This window comes from Tenebrio molitor, chromosome 7 (genome assembly GCF_963966145.1).
Source record: "Tenebrio molitor chromosome 7, icTenMoli1.1, whole genome shotgun sequence".
Lineage (NCBI taxonomy): Eukaryota > Metazoa > Arthropoda > Insecta > Coleoptera > Tenebrionidae > Tenebrio > Tenebrio molitor.
The window spans coordinates 4787827-4813681 of NC_091052.1; the positions used below are offsets into that span (position 1 = coordinate 4787827).

At 37.4% G+C, this 25855-nt stretch overlaps 2 protein-coding genes across 14 annotated transcripts in view; one reads left to right on the plus strand and one right to left on the minus strand.

Moving 5' to 3' along the window:
* The window catches only part of raw, a 38903-nt gene extending 28923 nt beyond the window's left edge, over positions 1-9980 (plus strand). For 4 of the 10 annotated variants that reach the window (XM_069054757.1, XM_069054760.1, XM_069054756.1 and 1 more), the window contains 8 exons: positions 4667-4776; positions 5774-5926; positions 5990-6102; positions 6159-6370; positions 6426-6593; positions 7740-8056; positions 8513-8967; positions 9032-9980. In XM_069054757.1, the coding sequence (XP_068910858.1) occupies positions 4667-4776; positions 5774-5926; positions 5990-6102; positions 6159-6370; positions 6426-6593; positions 7740-8056; positions 8513-8967; positions 9032-9169 (1666 nt within the window). In that variant the 3' untranslated portion in view covers positions 9170-9980. Of the gene's footprint in view, positions 1-4196; positions 4409-4529; positions 4574-4666; positions 4777-5333; positions 5466-5773; positions 5927-5989; positions 6103-6158; positions 6371-6425; positions 6594-7739; positions 8057-8512; positions 8968-9031 lie in introns of those variants that run through there. The other 6 variants (XM_069054761.1, XM_069054759.1, XM_069054754.1 and 3 more) reach the window with 5 other exon arrangements.
* A 2035-nt stretch (positions 9981-12015) lies between these two features.
* The window catches only part of LOC138135836 (uncharacterized), a 210872-nt gene continuing 197032 nt past the window's right edge, over positions 12016-25855 (minus strand). For 2 of the 4 annotated variants that reach the window (XM_069054748.1, XM_069054749.1), the window contains 9 exons: positions 19221-19382; positions 17913-17969; positions 16083-16152; positions 15688-16027; positions 14146-14434; positions 13914-14094; positions 13702-13853; positions 13292-13649; positions 12016-13241 (listed from right to left, as the gene is read on the minus strand). In XM_069054748.1, the coding sequence (XP_068910849.1) occupies positions 12457-13241; positions 13292-13649; positions 13702-13853; positions 13914-14094; positions 14146-14434; positions 15688-16027; positions 16083-16152; positions 17913-17969; positions 19221-19382 (2394 nt within the window). In that variant the 3' untranslated portion in view covers positions 12016-12456. The remainder of the gene's footprint in view (positions 13242-13291; positions 13650-13701; positions 13854-13913; positions 14095-14145; positions 14435-15687; positions 16028-16082; positions 16153-17912; positions 17970-19220; positions 19383-25855) is intronic. The other 2 variants (XM_069054750.1, XM_069054751.1) reach the window with 2 other exon arrangements.

Genomic DNA, 25855 nt, shown 5'->3' on the forward strand with positions numbered 1-25855 from the left:
TCGGCTATGTGGAGATTCAATAATGACTTGACTTAAACGTACTGTATATGAGTATGACCTCACAAGATAGGCGTTTTCGAGTGATTTATGGCTCACAGGAAGCGTTTAGAATAGAGGAGTATGGCAAAACGTGCATCACGAATTTAATCGCAATAAATCATAACCTATACCGAGTGTCCCTTCGGAATGACGCTTCACAAATAGCATCAGAAAATTGTTGTCATTCTTGGCACTACAGATTGATTTTTAGCTTCCGCTCAACATTGTGTTAATAATCACAAATTTTCAACGATTCGTCCTGGTTACGGAAACCATGCGTCGCGCTATTCCTTCCGTGATTCTTGAAATTGATACTAAAAAATCCAGGATTCTAGGATGTTCACAGCTGAGGATAAGAGGATAAGATTCTGTTGTCTCATTTGATGACTGTTGCGTTGTTGTACCTTGCAGTTTTACCTCGGACGAATCACCTCAAGTTCAGTAATAAAGTCTGTTTTAACAGTGCAGCGGTTGGCTCCGATTATATTGATGTTTGATTTTAACACGCTATTGTTAACATGTTGAAACGATTTAATGGATTATTTTTGACTATCCTCGTCATATTTACATTTATCGTTAACATGATTCAAATATAAATCATCGGAACCTTGGAAAAATTTCGCACAAGGCAATAATAACGAAATCCGTTCTTTAAATGTCATTAGCGAATCGGCTTTGTGCAATTGATTATGTCAGTAAATTTTGCGTTAATGAGCACATTATCATTTTAATCACCTCATTAATCTATTTATCTACGCGCCGTCAGTCTAGCGACCTCTACAAATATTTATTTCATAAACAAACATTTTTATTTTAATATTGTTTGTGTTCATTGTTAACGTTGCACGTGAGGAACCGACGAAAGCGAAGTGTGACCTGGGCTTGTCCCCGAGGAAATCTCGATTGGTTGTGGGCTTTGTCAAAGGGTTGTAAGAGTGACTGACACCTTCCACTTGCATAATTTTTGCATCGGACGCGAATCAAGATTGTCGCTTAATTTACGGCGAGAAATGAGCAACAATTCACCATTAAAATATGTAATGGGATATAAAACAATGTAACAACCCACGCTGTCTGTTTGAGTAAATTGTATAAATTAGTAACAGCACGCGAAGCGATTAATCCACAAGCCGTGATGGAGCGAGTGGACAATGTCATCATCCTAGGCTGAAGACCAAAAGAACCGCCCGCACAGATAATCTCACGCACGCATTGAATATTTTACGCACTTGGGGCGCTATGAATAACGATGACACCACATCCACATGGTCCGGCACGACTGTATCAACAGTTCTTAAATTCACCAATTTCCGCGTAATTAAAGCGAGGACGCGATCGCACGAGGAAAAGTGAGAGAGTCACACGGATAACAAAGAATACCATTATTGTCGTTGTGGCAACCTTGGAGCTCGTAGTAAAAATTTGGGCCAAAGGAAATGGCTCACGGCCAATGTTAGAAATGGTTTATTTTCGCAAGTTTTTCCTATGTTGTGCGAAATTTCGCCGCGTCTCGAAGAAAGACGGCGTTTCTAGGACCGCGCGGCGGTGATTTATCGAACATTTTTGACGATCGCCATCAACGAGAGGTGAATGAAATCGACAATGACGGAATTCGTTTGCATATCCTATGATAAATGGAGTTGACGTGCGAAAAAATCGCCCCGAATGGTAGAGACGGAATCATCGGTCTGGGGCAACGTTCTTGGTGTATTTTTTAAATGCGCCGGTGGCTTTTGCCAGCCCCTGATGTCATGTCTATATTTACAAAGGAAGGATGTTGATACGACATGCACAGTGGCCATTCGAATATAATGTTTACGTACAAACTGCGGACTACGACCTCTGTGTATCGGCAATGACAGAAAAATGAGATCACCTTTTAATAAAACCATCATTTAGGCAACACGGGTCTGTTGACACCCACCGCGGCGAATCCCAAGACGAGGTGTCGCGGTCCGGCGGCTCTTGCAAGTTGCAGCGCGAGGATAACTCTCCTGGCAGAGTGCTCTAAATTTTCGAACGGTTTGGTATCGAGGCCCGTCCCTGATCCCAATCCCAAGCGTTCACAACTAGATTTTCAACGTTAGAAGACACTTCTTATTGTTGGGACTAATTAATGGTTGTGCGCATTCGTACACATGTTTCCGCCCACGCGATCCGCTCATTTGGACGGGTGCCATCCGAAAAAAATACGAAGAAATTAGGGATATTGACAGGTTTACGTTACACGGACGGATTAATTTCGGTTTCGATAGTGTGGGATTGCCGGTGCCGGCGAGCTGCGAATGTCACGATCGAGACGAGCGTGCTTTCTTTACGTCATCCGGTGGGAGATTGACAGAAAGAAATGCGAACATATCGATTACTTACCTCCGGGGTTTCCGATCAAATTCAGACGTTCTCCTGGATTTAACGGACGAAAGAGCCAGTTTTGGCTAAGAATAGAACGCTTTTATAGGCATAATGTGAGCGTCCTGATTTCATAAATTTAGAAACAATGTCTTGGTTTTTTGACTGCAGTCCTGCATTCAGAGATCTTGACAACTTTTGAGATTTCTGATATCAGCTTTGTAGAGAAAATTGAGTCGTTTTTCACAAGAAACACGTGTACTGTTACTTAATACAAGAGATTTAACACAAACTTTCTCGACGTTTCCCGTAAATTACTTTACCGCAAGGATTAACGTTTTTATGTTTTTCAGATCTTCGTTATTGTCTGAAGCTTTTAGTAAAGCCGTTGGGATTAAATTTGTATTATTTTGATTGTTATCAAACCTCGAACCAGTTTTATTTGAGTCAGCGTTTATTTTTAGCTACTGTAATTAAATAATTATCTGCATCACATAATTAAAAACAAATTTATTTATGGTTGTATATCAGCTTTTTCAATTGATTGCCACCTACTGTTTAACCTTTTGTTGGTAAACCAAGCGATTAATGACTTTGTTGCAAAGGCCTTAACGGATTCTGTTTAGTAAAAAGTTACGGCTTGTTACGAAGAGATAATGTGATCTGTGAATTTTTTACCAACTCGTTAACTTAATTGATACATAAATTATGTAGTTGCACTGGTTTATCGAATTCTCTTCGCCTGTTGGCTGTGACAGTTGTGGAGCAATTTAAACTCCCCCCCACATCGAGGCAAAATAATAATAATAATAATTGCTCCGGTGACATAACATGATCCCCATTTCCTTTTTTTTAAATCAGCCTTAGTCATCCTTAATTGCATCTAATGTACCTCCACGTTTATAAATGACACAAGTGCCTCTAACAAAGTGGGTAATATTTTTTGTGCGCAGCAATTTTACTATTTTGGTTCAACCTATTGGCAGACCTGGAGTACCATGACATCACTCCCCCAAAAGATGCTTATGTCATGGTTAAATATTGCGTTGACCGGACCGCCACGAGTGTAACCCTTGTCAAAAAAAGACACGCAAAGTTTTTTTTACGTCGCTGGCCGCGGCACGATGAAAGGCATCTGGTCCCGTAGATTTACATCGTGATCACTACCATCTTTGGTTGCTCGATAAAGAATCTAGAAAAAAGGGTTTCGTGCTTGCCGAAGCGCTTTCCAGACGATTGTACGTCCGTTTCCCTTCGATTTCTAATTGCGGGGCCCCAATATCGCACAGATACAGAAATCTCGTCACGAAAGTTCAAGATGTCATGCCTTGCCCCTGGACGGACGTCATTCTGGTCTCCGAAGGAGGACTTCGGAGTAAAAATAGAAATGATGTACACCTAGATATTATTTTCGAGCACAATAATTACCTAATAATGCTATTATTTTTTATAGAGTACAATCGTTATCGTAAGAGCCTCATCGCTAAATATAATTTTTGTGCAACAGTTTCGTCGTTGTCCAACGTACGCATTATCAATAATAATCTAGAAACACAAGCAATTTAAGTACTCGATTTCGTGTTTTGTACAAAAAACATGAAACTTTTTTAATAATCCTATCTTCGCGCTTGGTAATTGTCTTGAAACAATCAACAACATAGTTTGCTGAACCTTTCCGTAGAGATTTTTTTGTAGTACAATAAATAATTCAGTTTATTTATGTTTTTAATTCGTTTATTTACCTATACATAGTCATTTCTCGCATAAATATACATCCTCACCACATCCTTATCATTATTCATGATTATTTACCATCACAACAACTATTTCTTGCTTTTTCGCGTAAGCGTCTTTTGATTAGTCTAAAACAGCTTCGTCGTGTTTATATGATTGCAATGTGAAGTTAAGAATTTAGTTGATCCTTGGTCGTCGAAGAGGCTTTGTTTATGTTTGTGGTGCTGTGTGTGATAGCGGGATCTGCCATGTTGCATCGTTTGTGTGTGACTTTAATAATTTTTTTGTGAGTAGTTTGTTGTCTTTACAAAAGGATGAATGAATGAATAGTAGTGTGGAAATTACACGTATGCGAAGTGAGTTACTATAATGTGAATGAAAATGAAAACAGTGTTGTCAAGCTCAACACGACACCGTGAATTATGAGTTATGATTATTACGTTGACTTTTGGTGTGTGGGATTCATTAATATTTTAAGAATTATCTCATTTGTATTATCCACTGGAATTAGAGAAATTTGTTGACTCCATTCATCTTCTTGCAGTGAGGTTTACAATGCTATTTGCCCTCGGTTGGGACACACCCCCCATATTCCTGAAGATTCCGTTCAGGCTTTCTTTAACGACATGAAACTTTATCCATCTAAAGATCAAGGTAAGGCTAATTCAATGTACAAGTGTGCAAGTGTGCTTCGATCACAGGAAAGGTTCTGTTTTCCGACTGCAATTGCTGCACTACTGAAGAACATTCTGTTTTGTAAACATCCTGTTCTACTCGCTAAATATTCAATAGCTCTAGAAACCTCTTCTAAAGCACAAAGATTGGTGACGCTCAAATAATACTTGAAAAGAAGTAAGAACACTAAAGTTTAATGTTTTTGTAGTATTTATTTTGAATGAGAAATTGTTCATTGCCAACGATCGAATATCTATTTGTAAATTTAGAAGATATGCAAGCCAATATACACTCCGGTATCAAAATTTTTGTACAAAAAATTTAAAAACATCTTTACCTTGAATCTTTTACTGTAATCCTTTTGTAAGTAATAAATAATTATCTCAAATCTATCCTAGTTTTTTTTATAAATGTCGTAAGGTGATTATTTGTGGCGACATTTTTAGCTACAATTTATAATAATAATATATGACGGTAGGTTGGATAAAAAAATCGGCAATATCAAATAATCTAATCGCTTGATTTATCAGAATCACAACTACCTATTATTTTAAGTTCACTTTATTTATTTATTTGTTGTAGTAAGCTTGTATGTTCAGTGGTGAAACATTTTGATTTTTTCCATTTTGTGCATAATAACATTGACATTTAATTCTTATCAATTCTTGGTTAGTGTTTTGTTTAATTTATTTTTCTCTAAATTTAATTTTTTAATTAAATTACCACCGTAAACACTTTGATTTTCATTTTGTTCTATAAAATTAACACGGTTAAGTTTAAATAAAATTTTCTAAATTTGTTTCACAGCCGGAATTTTAAATTTGAAGTTTTCTTTTTTTGATGTAGCATCGATTGCGACTGCGACTGTACACCCGAAAAATCAATAATATAACCTAACAAAATTATGACATTTAGGTTATTGCTTTCGAAAATGAAAATTTTGTCCCAATAATAACAGAAATATATTCTTTTCTAGTGTCAGAAATGTTAAAGTGTGCCAGACAGTGCGGTCGGAGAAATGGGGCATCTAAATACATCACCTTTGGAGAGTTCTGTGTCCTTGTTAGAGAAATGCAAAATCAACATTCTAAGCAGCACCGAAAAATCCAGCAGTGTACAGCTAACAACAGTGAGTGATTTTGAACCGTTTCTCGTACTTCTTCACCTGGTTTGATTGCGGAATTATTTTTAGAATGTGTAAACAACTGTGAAGTATTCTTAGGGGGGTCATGTAATCCCACAACGTGGAGAGCCGACACCGCGATTCCAGAACTACAAAAGTACGGTATTACGTTTTACAATCCGGTAAGTTTGCGTTTCTCTTCAAGTGACGTAAATATTTTCATGTGGAAAATTTTCAGCAAGTATCGAGATGGGTACCAGAGTTGGTGGCGAAAGAGCACGACGCGAAACAAGCAGCGTCGGTGCTATTGTATGTAGTTGACAGCCAAACGAGAAGTACAGTTGGGATGATAGAAGTCGCCTATTTGGTAGCATCTGGTCGATGTGTCGTAGTAGTTGCTCATTCTTACAAACCTGGTCAAAGTATTATGGGGGAAACAATCACACATAGGTTTGTCATTAGATAAGTGAGTCATTTGCGGTATAAATACGAATTTATATTTTAGGGAATATAGAGATTTGGTAGAGGGCCAAACGACGTTATTAACGCTAGTTAAAAGCAAAGGTATTGAAGTTCACAAGAGTTTACCGTCGGCGCTACAGTGTACTGCGAAGATATTGAGGAACGTCACCAATGACATCACTGCAGAGGAACACTTAACCAGCAAACTCAGGTTGGTGCTACAAATTACAACATACTGTAATAAGTAAGTGATGAGATGACTGACTAGGTCACATCAGCACAAACTCAAGCTCAGTATGTTATTGGTTCACAATTACGAAGGGGCGTGGCGTTTTGTCACTAATTACCTCCTATTAAGTAGTGATCCATTGACTCACTACAAGTGGTGCATTTACATTTGTTGAACAAGTTTTTGTTTATATAAATAATTTACGCTTTAAATGTGCTGAACATCTGCTTGTTTGTTCATTGTAATTTTTATCTTGACACTGTGGGTACAGGAATCTTGAACTAACATTGTTTGTTGCCTCACAGTTTGTTTTATTATTACAGGATTGTCTATTGTTGTTTTTAGTACTGATAAAAATTGTAAGAGCTAGCAACAGCTAGAGAATGGAATAGACGATACCGCTTTAGATGCACATAGTAAAAACACCAACTTACATAATTTATTTCTCATAATAGGAAATACTGTTTTAATATTTTTTCACTACTAAGCTATCAATCGGTACAATAATGAACGAACTCAGTTGCAATTCAAATCACGTTATCTAACCCTCTTCAGATTAGTACCAGTTTTTCAAATTGTGAAAAGAGGAATTACTTTCTTTTATTGAAAGCGACGTTGAAAATGCATATTGAGTAACATACTGCGAAAGCTGTCAGTGACTTGGCAATCTGACAGTGAATCCGACTTATAAATGTTTAACAATCAAACGGACACGCTTCTGTTAACTTTCAATTTTCGTTGGGGATGTTTCGAATTTGTTTGGACTCGCCTCCTACAAAGTATTAATAAATTTCCGTGTCTCGTATTTTGATGTGGAACTAATTATAAGAGAGATGTGGGACGTGGCATGAATAATTTTATTTAAAAATTGCCAACGGTCCCAAAAATGTTGCCCAGTCATTCATGAATCAATTTTTTTTTTCTATTTGTTTACTTCCCCTTGTGGCAACTTGTGCCAAGACAGGTTGAGTTCATCTTCATGTGACCAATAAATTTTTAAAAATAAGATATTTTCATCGCGTACAGGGTGTTGCAAAAGTAAGTTCACAATTAAGACAAACATTGACTCACGTGAAGTAGGCACACCTGTGATTTTAATGATGTTATTAATTTGTATTATTGTTGCAGAAAGTTACGAGAAGTTTTCGACTCCTATGGAGGTCAGAATGGCGAAATCGAAGTGTACAAATTTTTGAAAGCTTTCAATCAATTAACTCAACGCGATTTGACGACCAACGAATTATATAAATATTACACTGCTTCCCGCAATACTGGCATATCATTCGAACTATTCTGTATGCTGATGGCCGAATTCACCACCGACAACTGTGATACGAGCACGACAAATGGTAGATTTTCAGATCCTTTATATTGGGCGTGTGCACTTTTGAAGACTCGGCATTTGCTCAGTTCATACGTTATCGAACCAGTTGCTAACATCTTAGGTAGCTCCTTACAAAACAAATTTCTCCACACGATCCCGATCTCTTAGCTTTTTTTCTTTTTTTGTTTCGTTAATATCATCCATCCGAAATGCTGACGTTCAAAAGTGATCACACTTTTATTTTTCACTGTACATTGTTTTTTGTTTTTTTTTTTGCTACTTTTAAGTTTTTATTCATACCTCCTAACACACAAACACTACTTTGAGCATTAAGAGCAAGGAAACTTTCACGAATTCCTCTAAATTACGTAAGAATATCACAATAGCGAGTGAGAACTGACTGTACGATTAGTTCATCGCTTGGTCGTCGGCGCTGCGTTTGACAGTACAAACGTCACACACCACGCCGACTTCAGTGTTTTCTCGAGAAAACTCTTCGTTGCTCAAGTGGTGAACACACGACGACCAGAAACATGGTAGCAACAGACACGAATCAATTGTTTGTGTTTTATTTCAGTGCGGGCAAGTCAACCGTTTCAGCGTCAGTGTTCGACGAATAACAACACTTGTAACATGGTTAGCCCTCACGTGAACGGTGAAATAGAGGAGCCTGTCAGTAATAATGCTTTCAAACAGACCAAGTACGACGTGTTTTTGGGAGGGACGCGGAACTCGCAGGGAAACTGGCGGGAAGAAATAGCAATACCAGCTTTACAAAAATATAATATAAGTTACACTTCGACGTCCACGAACGGTTACGTAGTATTAGATAATAAGAATGTGACGGATCAAGACGTCTTAGATTGGAAGCAAGCGATGGACAGCTCTCAAGTGCTGCTGTTTTACGTAACGGCGGATACGAGATCGTTGACGACCATGATTCTGGCGGCTCATTACATCGCGGTTGAAAAGGACATGGTTTTGTGCATCCAACCGTTGCCGGAAGAGAATTGCGTCGTCGGGAACGAAACTGTAAGTTTCGGGATCGGCACGGAGTTTGGTTGGATTGTAATTGTGTGTTGTTTTTTTTTAACAGTTGTCAGATCAGGCCATCAAAGACTACAACAGAGGGAGAGTGTACGTAACGGATATGGCGAAACGTAAGCAAATTCCAGTATTTGAAGACATCGCAGAAGCTGTGCAATGTGTAGTGAACAAGTTTCAGAGCAGATAGATAGTCAAATACCTCATTTTCAATTTCTGATGAATTGGAATTTTCATTTCATGACATAGGAAAAACGTCATTTGCTCTCTTGAAAGGTTTTCGTAAGGCAGCTAGCTCTCTTCCTGTTAAAGCAGCTTGTTTCAGGTGAAATGAAATTTTCGATACGATACGCTTTTAAATTTTTAATTATTTATTATGAACGTGTTTTAATGTAATTCTTTAGGCGAGTTTTTGTTTTTTTTTTCTTGTTATTGGTCACTTTTTTGGTGCAATTTTTTTATTCGTTTGATCATTGTAAGTAATCTAACTTTGTGGATGTTTTGACATCACGATTGATTGCCACTAAAAAGTAATTTTAAGTGTAAAGTGGAATAATTTTTATTAACTGAAAAGAGAAATGTTAATAATCGTAGCGTTGTGATCGTCATCACAAAAAGGTGTACTTTTCTTATTTAACAGCTATACTTCAATATGTACAGTGTAAAGAAGAAACGATGATATAGTACAATTTCTGTAAGGGTAGCTAAATTCGACACCAAATGTTTTCAATATGGTTAGATGTTAAAGTCAAGTTCCTCTTTGAAATGTAAATACGGCTGCTACTTAAGTATACTTAGGGAATGTGTTTTAAGTATAGTTGTTAAATTTTGTTAAAACGATGATATTATTAAAGCATCACTCCAGCTAAAATACCTATCTTCACATTTTTTTCATTAGTTTGTAGGTTATTAATTACAACTTTATACAAAATTAATTGTACAGTAGAGTAATTTATTATTATACATTATGTTTTTAATATTATAATATATTGAATATGTTATTTGTTATGTGCAATCTAAGGTTTAAGTCTAAGCTGGTGTTTGAGTACTTAAAAGTGTGGATGCTGCAAATATCCTGTTTGTTATGTTTGATGCATTTAAATCATATGATATGGAAGTATCGAAGCAAAGGTGACCGAAAACACGTTGTCGAGTTTTTTTGCGAATTATTTTTGTAATTTGCAACACAAAACGAATAGTGTCACGTTTGCTGGACTGTCCATATAGCCAGCTTTGAAGGGGAAGGAATTATAGTACAACTTGCGAAGTTTTCTTACTGTCTATGACATGTGATTTATTTGATGACAAAAGGTAGCCATGGCAGAGAGTAACAACAGTATTTGAAGGTGTGTCGTGCATTTTAATTGGTTATTGTTTGAAAGATTGTTAAAACTGCCGAAGTTTACACTTTACTTGGGAACGAAGCGGGAGATTTCATCTCCTTTGGCATGTATAGTACCTGAAATAATTATATATGAAGAAGGAAATAATATAAATATTTTTATAATAACAGAATCTCATCTACTAATGTAACGAACTTATAATTTTGTTATCCTAGTAGAAGTTAGTTTTAATGCCTGTCGTATTTTTAAGAAGCCCTCTTATACTGGAAAATCTAAAAGCCTTCCAATCTCACGATTACACAACAGTAAATTTTGGCAGCATTTTTTTCTTACATTCGTTGTAGTTCAACGCGTAGGTAACAACGGAAATTTAACTGTAGCTAACCGTATAATTTAGCACTTCTTGTATTTATTATTTTTTTAATGTCTAATAAACTTTATTAAAAAACGATTCGTTTTTTTTGGAACTGAGCGGGAGATTGAAAAAAAGTCGCAAAAAATTTTACATAATACAAATACATATTATAAAAAGGCACAAAATATGAACACACTATTGTAAAAAAAGTATTAAAAAATAAGACAAAAAAATATCTTGGAACGTATAAAAAAGATTACAAACAATTATCATAACATGAAAAAAATCGAGACCTTGCCACAAAGATATACTGTTCACGCGTTTTAAGATGGGGAGAGCCGGCGACTGCGGGTGGGATAGGGGTCGGCTCCGGGCGGGCTCCGGGTGGGATCGGTTTGACAACATAAAACGTCGCTGATATTTTAGAACACCATTATATTGTCTGCTTTATCCTCTGCACGGTGCTCTTCGCGATGTTATAATACTGGGCCACCCTCCGGACCGACCATTCTTCTTCTAATTGGAAAGAATGAGCACTTTCGCGTTTTCGGTTAGATTAGGCATTTTGTTTGTCAAAATTGACATTGATCATTGACAAAGAATGCAAGTGCATTTTATTTACACTGTAGAAAATTAAGTGTACTCTATAATTTTGAAATTAACTGTACTATTGGGAGCAAAAAAGTGGGACATCAACATCACTGTCTTGACTTTTTATGTGAAATGACCATTATCTGTTTCTAACCTTACTTTGAATTGATTGACGTTGTCATTAATTTATTGTAGGTTGTAGGGAGTGAGTGTACTTACACTAAAGCACGTAGTGAATATTTATTTAATGCAAAGTCCTAATAAAAATCTACCTTTATCAAAAGAGGAGGGCATTTGGAAAAGGAAAATAGGAGTTCATATAAAATAAAGTTTTAAACTGTCAGCTAGAATAGTGTCAAATTTCTGCTTTCAGCTTGAACTACATCGAATTTTTCAAAATTGACAGAAATTTGATGTCCCACTTTTTATGCTCCCAATTGTATGTTTGTTTTAAAATAATTTGTTTGTACACACTGTTTTTTCCCATTAATGCTATATTTTTTAATCTCATAATAATTTCCTGCATTTAATACAGTATTTTGGTAAGACATATTTTTTGTGTTCTTTTTAAAAACATTCTTATTTCCTCTTCATTTTTTTTTGCATTTCCTTTAAAAACAACTTTAATGGTTTTTTAACAGCATTTCGTAAAAATGTCTTGTTTTTAAATGTTTCGAGTGTTTTTTTTTTGCTCTTAAATGGTTTTGTAACTAGTTTACGTGAAGGTTAATGGAATGAAACTGCATCAAAGATTTTCTTATTTTATTAATAAATCTTCTAAATTTATTGACTGACATATAACGTTAATACTTTCTAACATGTACAAATAGGTGATATGCGTATAGAGAAATACACATAAATCCAGTCAATAGTAAAAAATAAAAAATAAAATGCAACCACTTATAAAAAGCTCATTATGTACAAAACAAAAAGAGACTAGTTGCTTTCATAAATAAATATTATGTACAAAATGTACAGTCGTTTCGTTAAAATATTTACAGTCCTACAACAGAGACAGATTTAATTTAGAAATCTCAGTTGCTATCACGATTAGTTTATTTTAACATTTACTTTTTAAAAAATTGCTTTATACAAACAGTCCATATTAAACATCTGCGTTAAAAATGACTAAACGATAATAATAATAATAAATAATAATTATAAAGAGTCTATAAACATATAAATATTTTACTTAAAAGTTTTCTCTTTATTATTGGCAGTTGTGGACGTAGTACGATTGGCACAATTAGATAAATTGAAGATGCCGTGAGCGGGGTTTTCTGTAACGTTTTGGGAAAGGACGGGTTGGCGAGATTCTTTAAGATTTGCAGAAGACAAGGAACTACTGCTAATACCAGAATCACTAGATTTTTCACTTAGGCAACTTCTCCCAAGTACAGAACTGTTTTCGTTGAGGCCTAATTCGGAGCCTCCACCTACAACATATTTGACTGAAGTCAACTTTTGATCCGCTTCGCACACGTCTTCGTTATTTTTCCGTCCACTAGCACGGTTAAGGAGATTTCTACGACAAGGGTCTATTAAGGTGGTTTGTCCGTGGACACTTACATATGAATCTTTCGGCTTCTTTTGCAGCTTTTCCGAACTCGACGAATTCGGAATGCTCGCGTGATTCGGTATGTTCGGTTGATAACACAACTCCTCTTTCAGATTCAACGAGTTCTTTTGCGCTTGTCGTACTCGTGCTAATATTTCATTATTGCATTGTTCCACTACAGCATCTAAGTTATTCGTATTATCACAAAATCCAGCATTATCACTTGCGTCTGATTCTCCTTGAGGAGAGGTGTGAGTCTGGCGGGAACTCTTCAACGCCGCGTCGTAACACCCTGAATCTCTCGGGAACTGTCTTCTGCCGAACGGAGAACAAGAACCTCCAGCTTCCAACGCTAAAATCCTGTTATGGTCGTCGCCTTCGCTGCTGGATCCGGCTATGTCTCCTTCACTACCCGCTGAAACCCAACTGTCAAAAACAAAAACTCCTAACTGACAAACATCTTACAGTCTAAATCGTGAAGGAGTTGCACTGCCGTCAAAATTTTCGCCCTATGATCCGAGTTCACGATTCCCAAATAATCTAAGTCAGACGGTTCGATTTCTTTGAACAGTTCCAAGTCTTCGTAACCGTTCAACACGAAAACAGATATATACTCTTGCAAGTTGATTTTCTGAAGCAAATCCTCCACGGAAATCGGCTTCCCTTTGATGTTGCGATGCCACTTCATCTCTCTCCTGGCTTTCACCGACCTCTCGGACAGCAGTTCCACGTTGATAAATTTAAACGTTCCCTTCTTTCCGTGGCAGATGCCTCGCCATTGACCGCTCGCGTTCATCGAAACGATGTCTATCACGTCCCCTTTCTGAAAACGTTCCCTTTTAAACTGTCACTCTTACAAAAACCTCCTCGCCTACCTTATACTTTAAAGCTTCCTTGTCGTACGGACTGGGTATGTGGTCCACCAAGGCCCTGGCCCTTCCCACGATCTGTTCGGTTGGACTCGGATCGGCATCCTCCGTCGAGATCGAACTGTGATTGCTGCCTGCTCTGACCAGAGCTTGTGTACCTTCACCAGAAAAAACGAGTCAAATCTTGTTACACTTATTCCAGCACACGAAGCACTCACTCGATCCTGATCCGCTCGGCAGACTCTCGACCGAGCTCGCGGAGCAAGGAAAAGCCTGGTCGGCTCGTTTCTGTTCTGCAGAGTCACCCTTCAGTCTTGAAATTTTTCTTTGCACGTCCTCTCTGAGACCGCGGACTTTACCAACGATCCCAGAAGCACCAGCCGATCTTCCGTCGCTTGACTGCAAAACATCAATTACATAACAGTAACGTTATCGTGTGGGACAAGTTACCACGTGCACTGTAGCGACTTGTTGACTGCAGTTGCTGAACTCGTCCGTGTCTTCGTAATCTGAACTTTGGCTCGGGGACAAGCCATCCTCGCTTCTGGGATAGCCGCTGCTGGTTTTTCTGAAGTGTCTGATTTTACCTTCAAGGTGACTGTAGTACTGGGGCGATACTAGCTGGGATATGTCTTGTTGTTCCGAACGGCTAGTATCGACGGAAAGAGTTGACAGTCGGGAGCTGATGCTCTGAACGTCTGAACTGGCGTAGTCACCACTTTCTCTGTCTCTGGAGGACCTGTGAAGAAAGAAGAATAATTTTTAAAAATTGAGAGTCCCAAAAACCTTACTATGAATGAAATACGTAGCCCAAAAACATTTTAAATACACAGAGCCGCAAAAACATGTGCCTAAGAATACTATGGATAAAAATAAAACAAGTGAAAGGAAAACTTTTTGTACCTTTTTTGTGTTACACTCGATAACTTTTTAATATCACCATTCTTCTTAACGTGATATCAGTGGCGTCCTCAACTTTTGTGCTTAAATACATGCCTTCATGAGGAGGGATAGGGTAAAACTGAATGTACGTGATTTTCACAAATGGTCTGAAGATCCTAAGGTTTTAATATTCTGATGTATTTCGATTTCAATCAGTAACGGGTGTTTTTTAAATTTGGTGTCAAAGTTGGTGTTGAAGAGTCGATTGTGAACGCACCACCGGATTATAACTCTGATCAGCTCACTTTTTGCGTGTTTTTAATATGCAATTTGAAAAATCACTAGTCTTTTTTAAGACGAGTGGTTGATCACTCATTTAAGACGTTATACCTATTAGAGAAGATTACCATTCTTCAAATGAAATTTTTCAAAAATTTGTGTTTTATATTAACTACTGCAGGTTATAGATATCAACACAAACACAAAGTTGAATTTATGAAAACATTTAAAACACACCGACTTGCATTATTGTTTTGTTGACATTTTTCAAAATAAAATAACCAACATAAAATAGGGATTAAAAACAAAAGAATTTTAATTTTGCAGTTATTAAACACAACAAAAATAAAATCCCTTTCAGTTACTCAGATGAAAAACGAATATGTCTGTGGTAGTGTTGTGATTTCAAACACGTAAGTAAATTTTTTTTTGCTTATTACAAGTCAATAAGTTGTTTGTGAACTTTGAGTTACCAATTTTCCGGTAGAGTGCAGGTATAGAATTTGATTTAATAATTTTGTAAATATCAAATGGAATAAAAGAAAGTGAAAGTCGTCAGTGTGGATATTTAGAAGTGGTCTCTGCGCAGATAAAAATCTCATTAGAGCTGCTTACACATAATTCAATTCCAAGTTTCTCGAGATGAATAATACAAAAGTAAAAGATAGGCAGCCTTTGAAAGTTGAGGAAAGTAATTATTCACACAAATACCTTGAGTGGTTTAAATAAGTCATTACATTTTAATTCCCTTAAAAATTCCATATAAACTTTTTAATAACTGTCGTCGGCGGCCCCATGAAGTTTCTAATTTTCTGCGACAATAAATTTTACCTTAGCGGAATAATAGTTGGCGGGTAACCAGCCTGTGGTAGAATAAGTCCACGTCTAGGAGTTCCCCTGGGAGTTGTGGCTGTGGGGGTGTCTCTAGGAAGGGAGATATCCCCGGCACTTCTCAGCGAGATTACTCCTTCCCCACGGGACTCTTGCCTCAGGTTTAGAGTAAAGCAAACTCGACCGTTTTGTATGGTGGCCGTTGGTCCAGGACTGCTGCCCATTAGGAAATCCTCCGGGTCACTTTCGTACGGCGGTTCATCATACCAATGGCCCCGGTCGTGGCCGTGAGCTCCTGGCGCTAGCATCCTCGCGTCCTCGTCGTACATATAAGTGTCATCTGGAACACAATTGTGTTTGCGACGCGATTTTTTATCGGACGTTTACCACCTCACCTCCTGACAAAGGCCCCCGAATCCCCTCCTTCCCCAGTTGCAGCAAACCCTGCTTAATGTCTCTCAGGATCTGCAATAAAACAGATGCTCACTCAAAAACTCGAATTACCAAAAAACTACACAACAATTTGCATCCGAGCAAGGAACGAATTGTTCAGTCTTGAACGTTTATGATGTGTGCATGCATCCATGCACCCACCCAAAAAACTTCAACGTTCTACGGGCAATAAAATCCGAGCTATTTTATGCCCCATCTCGCGGTGGATGCAAGGTAGCATCACATAGTATTGCTTGCTTGATGGCAAATTGGTTGCATTAAATTTCAATGCTGTAAAGTGTATCTACGTATTTGCGAGGGTTTTGTTTGGCAACAACAAACGAAATTTTCTGCGCTCCAAGCTGTTTATGTGAATATGAATCTCAACCTTACTCTGGAACAAGGAGCAAATATTTAAATTGCTGGGTAGGATGTGCTTCGCAGTCACTGCAGCACCCACAAAAAATCTACAATACGTCCCAACAAATGCAAGGTTTCACGACAAAGTGACCAATGGCTAGCTGCAGAGACGGTTGGTCGGAGACAGTCTTTAAAGCAAGATGCAGTTGAATTTAATGCCGTATAGAACGTGAACGACTTTTTTGCATTGTTTTTTAGATAAGTAGAATGAGAGAATGTTTCTTCTATCGTAGTTAGTTGTGAAATTTGCCACCTACAATACATAGCGTAACTATACTATCCTGAAAGTCAATTGATGTGATTACGTGGTTGCCTAAAAACAAGGGGTTTTAAGATAATGTAATGTAAAGAAAAAAAGACAAATTTCATCCGTTCAACTCATAAAAATTAATTGATACACTATAAAAACAAGAACGTAATACGAAAACAAAAACAACATTTACTGCTATGGTTCATATATTTTCAAAAAAATTTTTGCCACTTAGCTGACCGATATTGCGGTAGGGTAAAGTGTAATTTCTTCCTGTGTTCATTAAACTGGCATTTAAACACTTGGTCTTTAAAAAGTACCATCTAACTTAGAAATTCTTAATTAACACTTGATAAAATTGATAAATAATGAAAACTGCAAAGTGACAAGTGTTGAGCTGTCAAACGTCAAATTTACAAATCGAGAAGAAGCGGCAAATCTACACGTATGCCGTAAATCACAGCCAACTACGATGTAATTAACATTTATAATAATCCTGTACAAAAGGACGAAGGAATTGAAAAATAAAACAAAAAGCTGAACGAATGAGCTGCAGCTGCTGTCATGATGCAATGCCAATGTCTCGGAAAAGCGGATCAACGGACGTACGCTTGCGATAGGCAGTGTTATTGGTTTTGATTAAAGTGAGCGAATTACAGCCTTTGGAGATTTGGCAAAGTGCAAGAGGCCATCAGCATATCGACTTCCGAATCAATTTTGTCGTGGTGCAGTTTTTTACGGCGTAGGCAAACAACCCCATAAAAGCGCGGCCCATAAACCGATACATCTTTTCAAATTACTGACGAGTATCCAAATCCACATGTGAATGGCCATATGTCGTATTTGACAAGAATAAAACGACTTGCAGTCAGTTCCCCATCCGAAACGTCTGATTGCATGGAAATACGTATCTGTCACGGGGGAATATTTCAATTTGTCTGCCATGCCGGTTCAATTCCGGGCCTGTATTCACATTTTACATTGAGATGTATGGGCGACTTGTGAATTTAGCACGGTTTACAATAGATCCTATGAGCCTTGGCCAAATAAAAAGAGGATCTCCATATATTTACCGAAAAGCGGTCGAATAATTGCTTCTTGCTTCACTAAATTATCCACTTACCTCTTCGTGTTCTTTCGTAAATTTCTCCCGTTTCCTTAAAGCTTCTTGTAGTTTCAACTGCAACAAACAGACAGTGTAGTTGGCTAAATCGAATTAAACAGTTCTCTTCATGGAGGAGGCTTCCTGCCCCAAAACAAAATCAATATTTATTCCGGGCCGGATGTGACTCAAATAATTTCGACGGACGCTTTTCACAACACACCAACCTAATCTCGAAAAACCCAAGAGAAGAGAAAACATTTAAATTCACTGCTGAACGATGTCCCACCAGAATAAAAACGTAAGAATGAGGCACAGAAATGTGTACTTGCTTTTATTCTCAGCACTGATTAAAAAAATACAAAATTGGAAAAATGTCCGTGTTTTGGAGTGTTAAATTGTAAGTGAGTCAAAAAAAAAAAATGTAACACGGAATTTTGTTCATGACAGTCATACCAACAAAACCCAAAGAAAATATACCAATTTGCAGTGATGATTTAATATTTAAACGATAATTAATAAACTTAAACTTGACACAATACTTTGTGGATCTTTTGCGGAGCAAGACGTGGTGGAGGTGCAGTTTTCACGTGAAGTGGGGAGAAGAGTTGCTCCCTGGTACGGAGTTGATGTATTAGTCTCCAAGTTTGATATGATCTTTTAAGATGCCGTCAGAAGCAATTTGGGTCGCATCCACCTTCCGACGTGTAAATCAGCGCGGGGAAATGCAATTTGTGTGTGTTATTTAAAATGACTTAGTTAGGCGGCGTCTCAGGCAGATTAAAAAGTGCGTTAGCGATAAGATTTCATCTGTTTCAATTAGTCCGCGCATTGTTATTAGCGCAGAGCCACCGACGAAGAGGAATAAATTAGAAAGTCCATTATCCGCCACGTTTCGCACCTGCACCATCAGGAAAGGCTTGCGTCCGTCGGGCATGTAAGACAGATAGGACCGATGCAAAATGTTACCGGTGATGCATGGGTGCCTCGTCCACCCGCCGAAGTCGTAAAGACGGCAATAAAACGTGAAAATCCCATCACATCGTGACCATCGGAAACTTTTCAGCCGTAAAAACTGGACCTCGGATTGCAGTGACATTTTGATATAAGGGCCAATGTTATCCCCGGAGGTTTACACATGGGAAAAAGCAAGCTGGAAAACCAAACATCGCGTGCTTGTGCACAGAATAGATAAAGTTTATGGCTAGCAGTGATAGAATACGACCGTCCAGGGAATTTTAAGTGACCATCTGGAGGAAGACGGACTGTAAATAAGTGAGGATCGGTGTCGACGGGGTGTTAGGAGGCGAGCTCGGGGGTGCACTCTACCTTGTAGATTGTCTCTTCGAACGTGTTCGGAGCGCCGCCGTTCATCTGGAGGTGGCGCAGGCGGTCGTAGTCGCGCGGGTCCACCATGGAACGGAGCACGGCGTGCTGCCCCAGGTCGGTCAGACCCAGACCGCTCTGGAGGACGCTGTCGGGGGTGTCGACCTGCAACCAACAACAAAATGTTTACATCATTTACGACTACATCGCATTCGTTCGGGGGCGTTACAACAAAATGACTATTCAGTATTATTTTACGAGGTGATAAACTGTTCGTAAAGGAATCTGCCGGAAAAAACACAGATTGGACGCCGCATTATTTTGCGACCCATTTGGTTTTGTCGGTGCTAAGATCAAGTTTATACGTCATGGATTCTTAGTGGGAGGCGACGGTAAATAAACCAAAGTGTGCACTTTCTTCGATGCCGTGGCAATAATGTTTCAAAACCATTAGCTTGATGATGTCTGAACTTGGAACAGGCTTCTGTCATATTTTCAGTCCGTTTCAACAAACTGATCGACCATTTTTCAGTTCTCCATAAAGCGACGCCAACACTAACTCTACTCCGTTAAACTAACTATATCGGGTGTCAGCATCTGGCTCACCCCATTTTCTAAATTTAGAAATAGAAATATGACACTTTGGATATTTCTTCAACTACGAAAATTCGGAGATCTTGATACCATCCAATCATGGAATAAAATCGATTAATACAGAAAAAAATTGAAAAATTATCACGACTGCTGTCATTTTATAATGTATAAACATCTCTTTTTTTCTTGTGATTCCATTGAAATTCGTCACCAATTTCACCAGTAACGTTGTGTTAGTGTTTTATTTTATTATTGCAATAAAAACTAGTTCTGTGTCAATAAACATACTCTGTCATTTTATTTTTTAGCAATTTAGTTTATTTTTAATTTAGGCATTTGTCTCGTTCATACTGGTTTTATACTCCCACTTTATAGGGTCTTTTTAAGATTATTTTCGAAGCGTCCTCGAGAGATGCTTTATATGTTTTATTATATGTATGTACATAAAGGGCGGCCAGGATTTATTTAGAAAGTATAGAAAGAGGCCGACTGATCCTTATAATGGGTTCGTTTTATTACTTTAATTACGGATTTGCAATTTCCAATAAATGCTGCACACAGAGTTCTTGGAAACCCAGTAGTTTTATTTAAGAGAGAATTTTGAAAATTTTCTGTTAAAATACCAAATCGGAGAATTATCACTTGCAGAAAAAGCAGTAGACCACAGAAACACTACGATCTCTAAAAACCCTTACTATATAAAACTATGTGACTTGCACACAAAAAAAAAACTTTAAATTATAAAAGCAGACATTTTAAAATGGATAATTCACATCAAAGTTAGGCAACACACATTGTCCACTTGTCTAGGGAAAGAATAATCAATTGGTAACAATGCAAAAAATTATTACCAATAATAGCACCTAAAATTACACAAATTAGTTACACAATATGTCACTACCGATTTCTTGTTATTTTACAGACCATTTCTCTTACTTTAGTAACAATTAGATAGAAAAAATGTTGCCAATATGATACGAGTAGATAAAAAAATTGTGAAAATAAAACTTCTTCAGTTCGAGTTTTCTGAACGAGTATAATTAACCAAATTAATGTTGTGCCATTTTCCATTATTTTCAATTTTTTTCCGTATAAACTGAAGTAATGAATATTTTTGGGCGCTTGGAGATGTCCAATTTACGGTTTTAAGACGGCCTTTATTGTTTTTGTCGACCATTTAACGGCCTAAAATTCGAGCCTCGCTAATTAAGCGCAACGATTTCAACTTTCAGAAGTTGGAAACGATTTTGTCGGAGGCGAGCTTTTGCCAGGTTGAGAGGAACTAACCAAATCCGACACGTATAAATTGCGACTGAAAATTCTAATTTTTATACGGTCAAAAGCGCAGACGATTTTTCTTTGTCACTGCGGCACAGGACCGTGTGAGATTAAATATCACGACTACCGGAACTGAAATTGATGGCATCGGAAATGAATTCAACACTGGACTGACTGTAATACATTTTTAACGAGTTTCTATGGGATAACAAAATGTTGCTTTGCCTCTGTTTGTGTAGAAAATAGTGGAAAAGAGAAACTGACTTGAGTCCTCGTGAATAATTTATTAAATATAGAGTTATGTCGTGTAATGTATTTACGTTTGTTCGTTGTGGAAAATAATAAACTGCGAGCCGCATGCGGCAAGTCGAAAATTCGTGAAACTTTAAGCAAGAAATATTATTTACCGTTGGGGAGAACGGGAGTATGTCTAGATACAATTTCTCATTTCTCAACAGTAGTAGAAGTAGTTTCTAAAATGGTAATAAATCAATCACCTGTCATAGTGTATTCACACGAGAAATAGGTTACAGTTTCGCGAAACTTCAGCTCGTGAAAATTAAAATAAACGGAGTCTGTCGGGCCGACTAATTTCTCACTTGGCTCTTTTGCATTTTTCAGCGTTATGAAGACAAGGATGAGTAATGACGAGGATAATATTCCGATAAACGAGAGTAACTAGACAAGTGACACGTATCGAAGGGGCGAGTTTGTTATGTAAATGCGGTGTAAACTTTAACGAACTCCGAAATAAAGAATTGTAAATACAGCTTTTAGGAGACCTCGTTTCGCAATCTATGATCTAAAAATCCATTACACTGTGAAACCTTGCTAAGAAATTATGTAGATTTCCTAAGGAAATCCATGGCGAGATAAGAAGAGTTTGCGAATAAAAAGTTAATATTCCATCTAAAGTTTACTTTTAATTTAACAGAGCAGGTCCTTTTGAATATGAAATTAATATTCAGCACGAAAAAATTCGCCATTATCGTATCTGTTCCGAAGTGGATTGACATAGAATTTTACGGGTGCCAGTTCTTACTTGTGCTCTCTTGGATGATTTAAAAATAACAAATGGAACAATAAACAAGTGGTTTATCAGAGTTTGATTTTGGAAATTGACATTGGCAATTACTCCGGTTAAAAAAGCTCCGATATAATGCCCCCAAATAAATAGGAGAGTCTGATTGCCACATTTATCAGGGGTCTAAGTCCGGATATGTGCTGGCGGATAACGTCAAAATGAGAGATTACCAGCAATTGATTTTCTTTTATAAAAGATAATGGAAAGAGTACGTGCCGACAATAAAATAAAAATAACATTTTCTTGTCGAGAGTGATAATATTATTATGTTGTAAAATGAGGAAAGTGGAACAATATCGGGATGCTGATGCAATTGTGCAAACTTAAATGGAATACCAATTAAGAAGTAGTGAGTGGAGCTAAGAAATAATGGACTTAATTAATATAATGTGAAGTAAGAATGAAGGAAAACAAAACGAGTAAACGTTTTTGGTAAAAACGAAATCAAACAATTTAGAATTTCCGCTAGTTTCTAATTAAATTTACACAAAGGCAAGTTGTTCCCGGTGAAATTTCTAATTAATAACATTTCGTTTGCACACGAAAGAAGGCAAATATGCAGAACATAACTCGTAATTGGGATAAATTATGGAGGAGAGGTGTACAGATGTTAATTTATTTAGGTTGTTGGTAAATGCGAATCGAATGAAACCGAGTTATCGCGTTTTAATTATAAGATAAACCCCGAAAACTCGAGTGCGAAAAGGAGTACAGTGCCGGCTTGGCCATGCTGAAAATTGTGTGTTTCCGGTATAACAATGACAGGTAACCGAAGGAACCGAACCCGGATGGATAATTATCAAAGTTTCCATTAGAAAAATTAAAATCTCCCGCTCGGAACGGAGCTTTTAATCACTAGTCCGAAAAATGTCGAAAAAACCCGCCGCTCGTCTAGATCCTGTCGCAGGAAAGCCGAGTCAAACGAGCGCACCACTTGCATGCACTTATTAAAACTCAGACTACACAAAAAAATTCACAAAAGTATCTGCGCTTTAATCTTCGAATACTTCGCAGAGCAAGTGTTTTTCTGTAAGCTTTGTGTGCATTAGTCTGCTGCTTCAATTAGAGTGTGCTGAAGGTATGGGCATAAGTGAAGTCGCTGAGTCGGCGTCGCCGTCCTGTGCACTTCCTTCCGTCTCTTCTTGGGGTCGAAGTCCTGTCAAGGCTGCTTCTTTCAAGACCCACCTGACGACCAACAGTCGCCGCCTAAACCGCCGCCAATCGTACAAACAAAATGTTGTTCGCTGAATTAGCGAACTCCAACAAAATTAACCCCGAGTTTAACGAGGAACTGCTGATCTGCACTACAATGCACGAGGGTTGTCAATGTCACGGTCTCCTATTGTTTCGCTGCGTCTCGAGTGGTGCACTTATTAGCCTCTTCCTCTCCGTACACTCTCCCTTTACTCTCCCTTTCAGCGAACCTACACGCTCGCCGCCTATTATGCGAGACATGTTAACAAGGATGTCGATGAATAGACCGGCGTCTTGCAAAAACTTTTCATTGAGATTACGCTGAACATTTTTTGCACTTTTTTCTCTACCCGAACGCAGTTACTGACATAAAAGAATTGGGAATAATTTCGAAAAGTGGTGGAGGTGCTGCAATATCATATAACTCGAGAGCATCTATGTGAGAAGATGAAGGAGCATTTTTGATTTCGACTAAAAACTGGTTGATTAATGAGAAATTTTCGGGGATCACTTTATAATGAAACTTGAGTTCACCGAAAGAAACAACATGCATTTTCTATTAGCAAAATAGAGTGCCTGTAAAATCTGCTACAAAAGTAATGCCGTTCATTTTCTAGGATGCGTCTGAGTAATGTTTGATGAAACCTGATGAAAAAAGACCACGAATTACATAGTAAAATATTCTGAGAACTTTTTAAATAAGTCGGTGGTATTGCATGCAGTGCATAAAATGAGTCCAGAGTTCTCGTATTTTATTGTACTTTTAAGACGTCCATAAATATTCCCTTTGGTTCACCACCATAATATGCTGCTTCAAGTCCAGTTACTTATAGCGGTCATAAAAGTTATTAGAAGTATAAACCTTCTTATCAAGAATATCTTTAATGTCATCGATTGCAAGGCAAATGTGTTATGCTTTAAGTTTCAGAAACTATGGCAATAATCCTAATATAACGGGCCTTCAAATAAATTTATAACGGGTGACTATTAAAATTTTCACTTAGGGTTGGCTATGGATCATTCTTTGTTTTCTGTTGCACCTTAGACACTGACAAGTTTGAGATTTTCCGAATGCATGATTTAATGTACTGACTGACATTTGTCGTTCGTTTTTGCGTGTGTCTAAAGTAACAGAAAAAACAAAAACTCGTTCAAAGCCAACTCCAAGTGAAAATTTTAATAGTCACCCGTTGTTTAGAGCAACCTATGGAAATTCAATTTTTCCAGCGTAGAAAATGACACAAGAAATGTCTGACATTTTAACGAAATAAAATTAGGTTAGAAAATATGTATTTTTAATTTTTGTAATGCATTCTCCTGCTTATTTCAAAAATATGTAAAACGTATGTTACATAATAAAACACCTTTGCATTATTTTATGTTAAAATCTCTTTTCAAAAATTATATTTTAAAATATTTTCCAAATTCTTATTATGTAATTTTCTTTTTGTGATGTATTTATCTTAACTAATCAGATTTTTATTTTTGCATCGAGTAAATAAATAAAATACTCCCCAGTTGCCGACCTCGACTTCGTCTCGGTGTTCAATCTCTGGGCTTAGCACAAAAAGACTCATTTCTACTATTTTTTAATAGTTCGATCGGAATTGGAGTATCCTCCCTTTACTTATTATAAATATACTTGTAGTATATTTATAGACCAATTTGAATCCGCAACATTCTTCAGTCAGACGAATACATTTAGTTCCTTTTAAAATGCAATCTAAATTTAAAAGTACATATCAGGAACAAGTTACGTGATGGCACGACCTTTTCACTATTAATTATTAAACATACATTCAAACGATATACTCTTAATTTTACTTTCAAACAAACTATTGCTGTTTGGGATATTTAATTTTTTTAGAATTATGTACATAAATTTTTGACGAACATTTATTAAGCTGTGTACAGTTGCAGTGTGTGATCTTAACAGTGTTGGGTACGTTGGAAATAAAATCCCGATTATCGGTATTAATCAGTGGTGAAGTGAAAATGTGGAGTAGTAGTGTGAGGGTGTCGGAGTTTGTGGCCACCGCATCAGTTGAAACAAGTAATAAATGGTGACAACGGCCTTTTGTTGCCATAATCTGTGTCTCTCAATCAAGAGCTTTTGTTTGGAATAGTAATGACTTCTTCTATTACCCTTGACGCGACACCCTCTTTTTGTTTGAATCGGAAACAAGGACTCAGACGTTTCCAATTATCATCAAAATTTCATCTCGGTCCGTAATTATTTCGAAAATTCATGAAAATTCATTAAGAGATGTCGCTTTGTGGGCGAAGTTGTATCTTGCAATGCGGAAGAGTACGAAAATGAGAGGTCTCCGGAATATAATTGGATAAACGAAATTCTAATCTGTTAAGAGATAAGGCCGAATTCGTGAATGACGGAGTAAATATTTATGGGCGGCTGTAGAGCGTTATAAACTAGGAAAAGTCGTTTAAAGGAAGAAGGAAATTGTACTAGTACATTAGCGCTTATTCC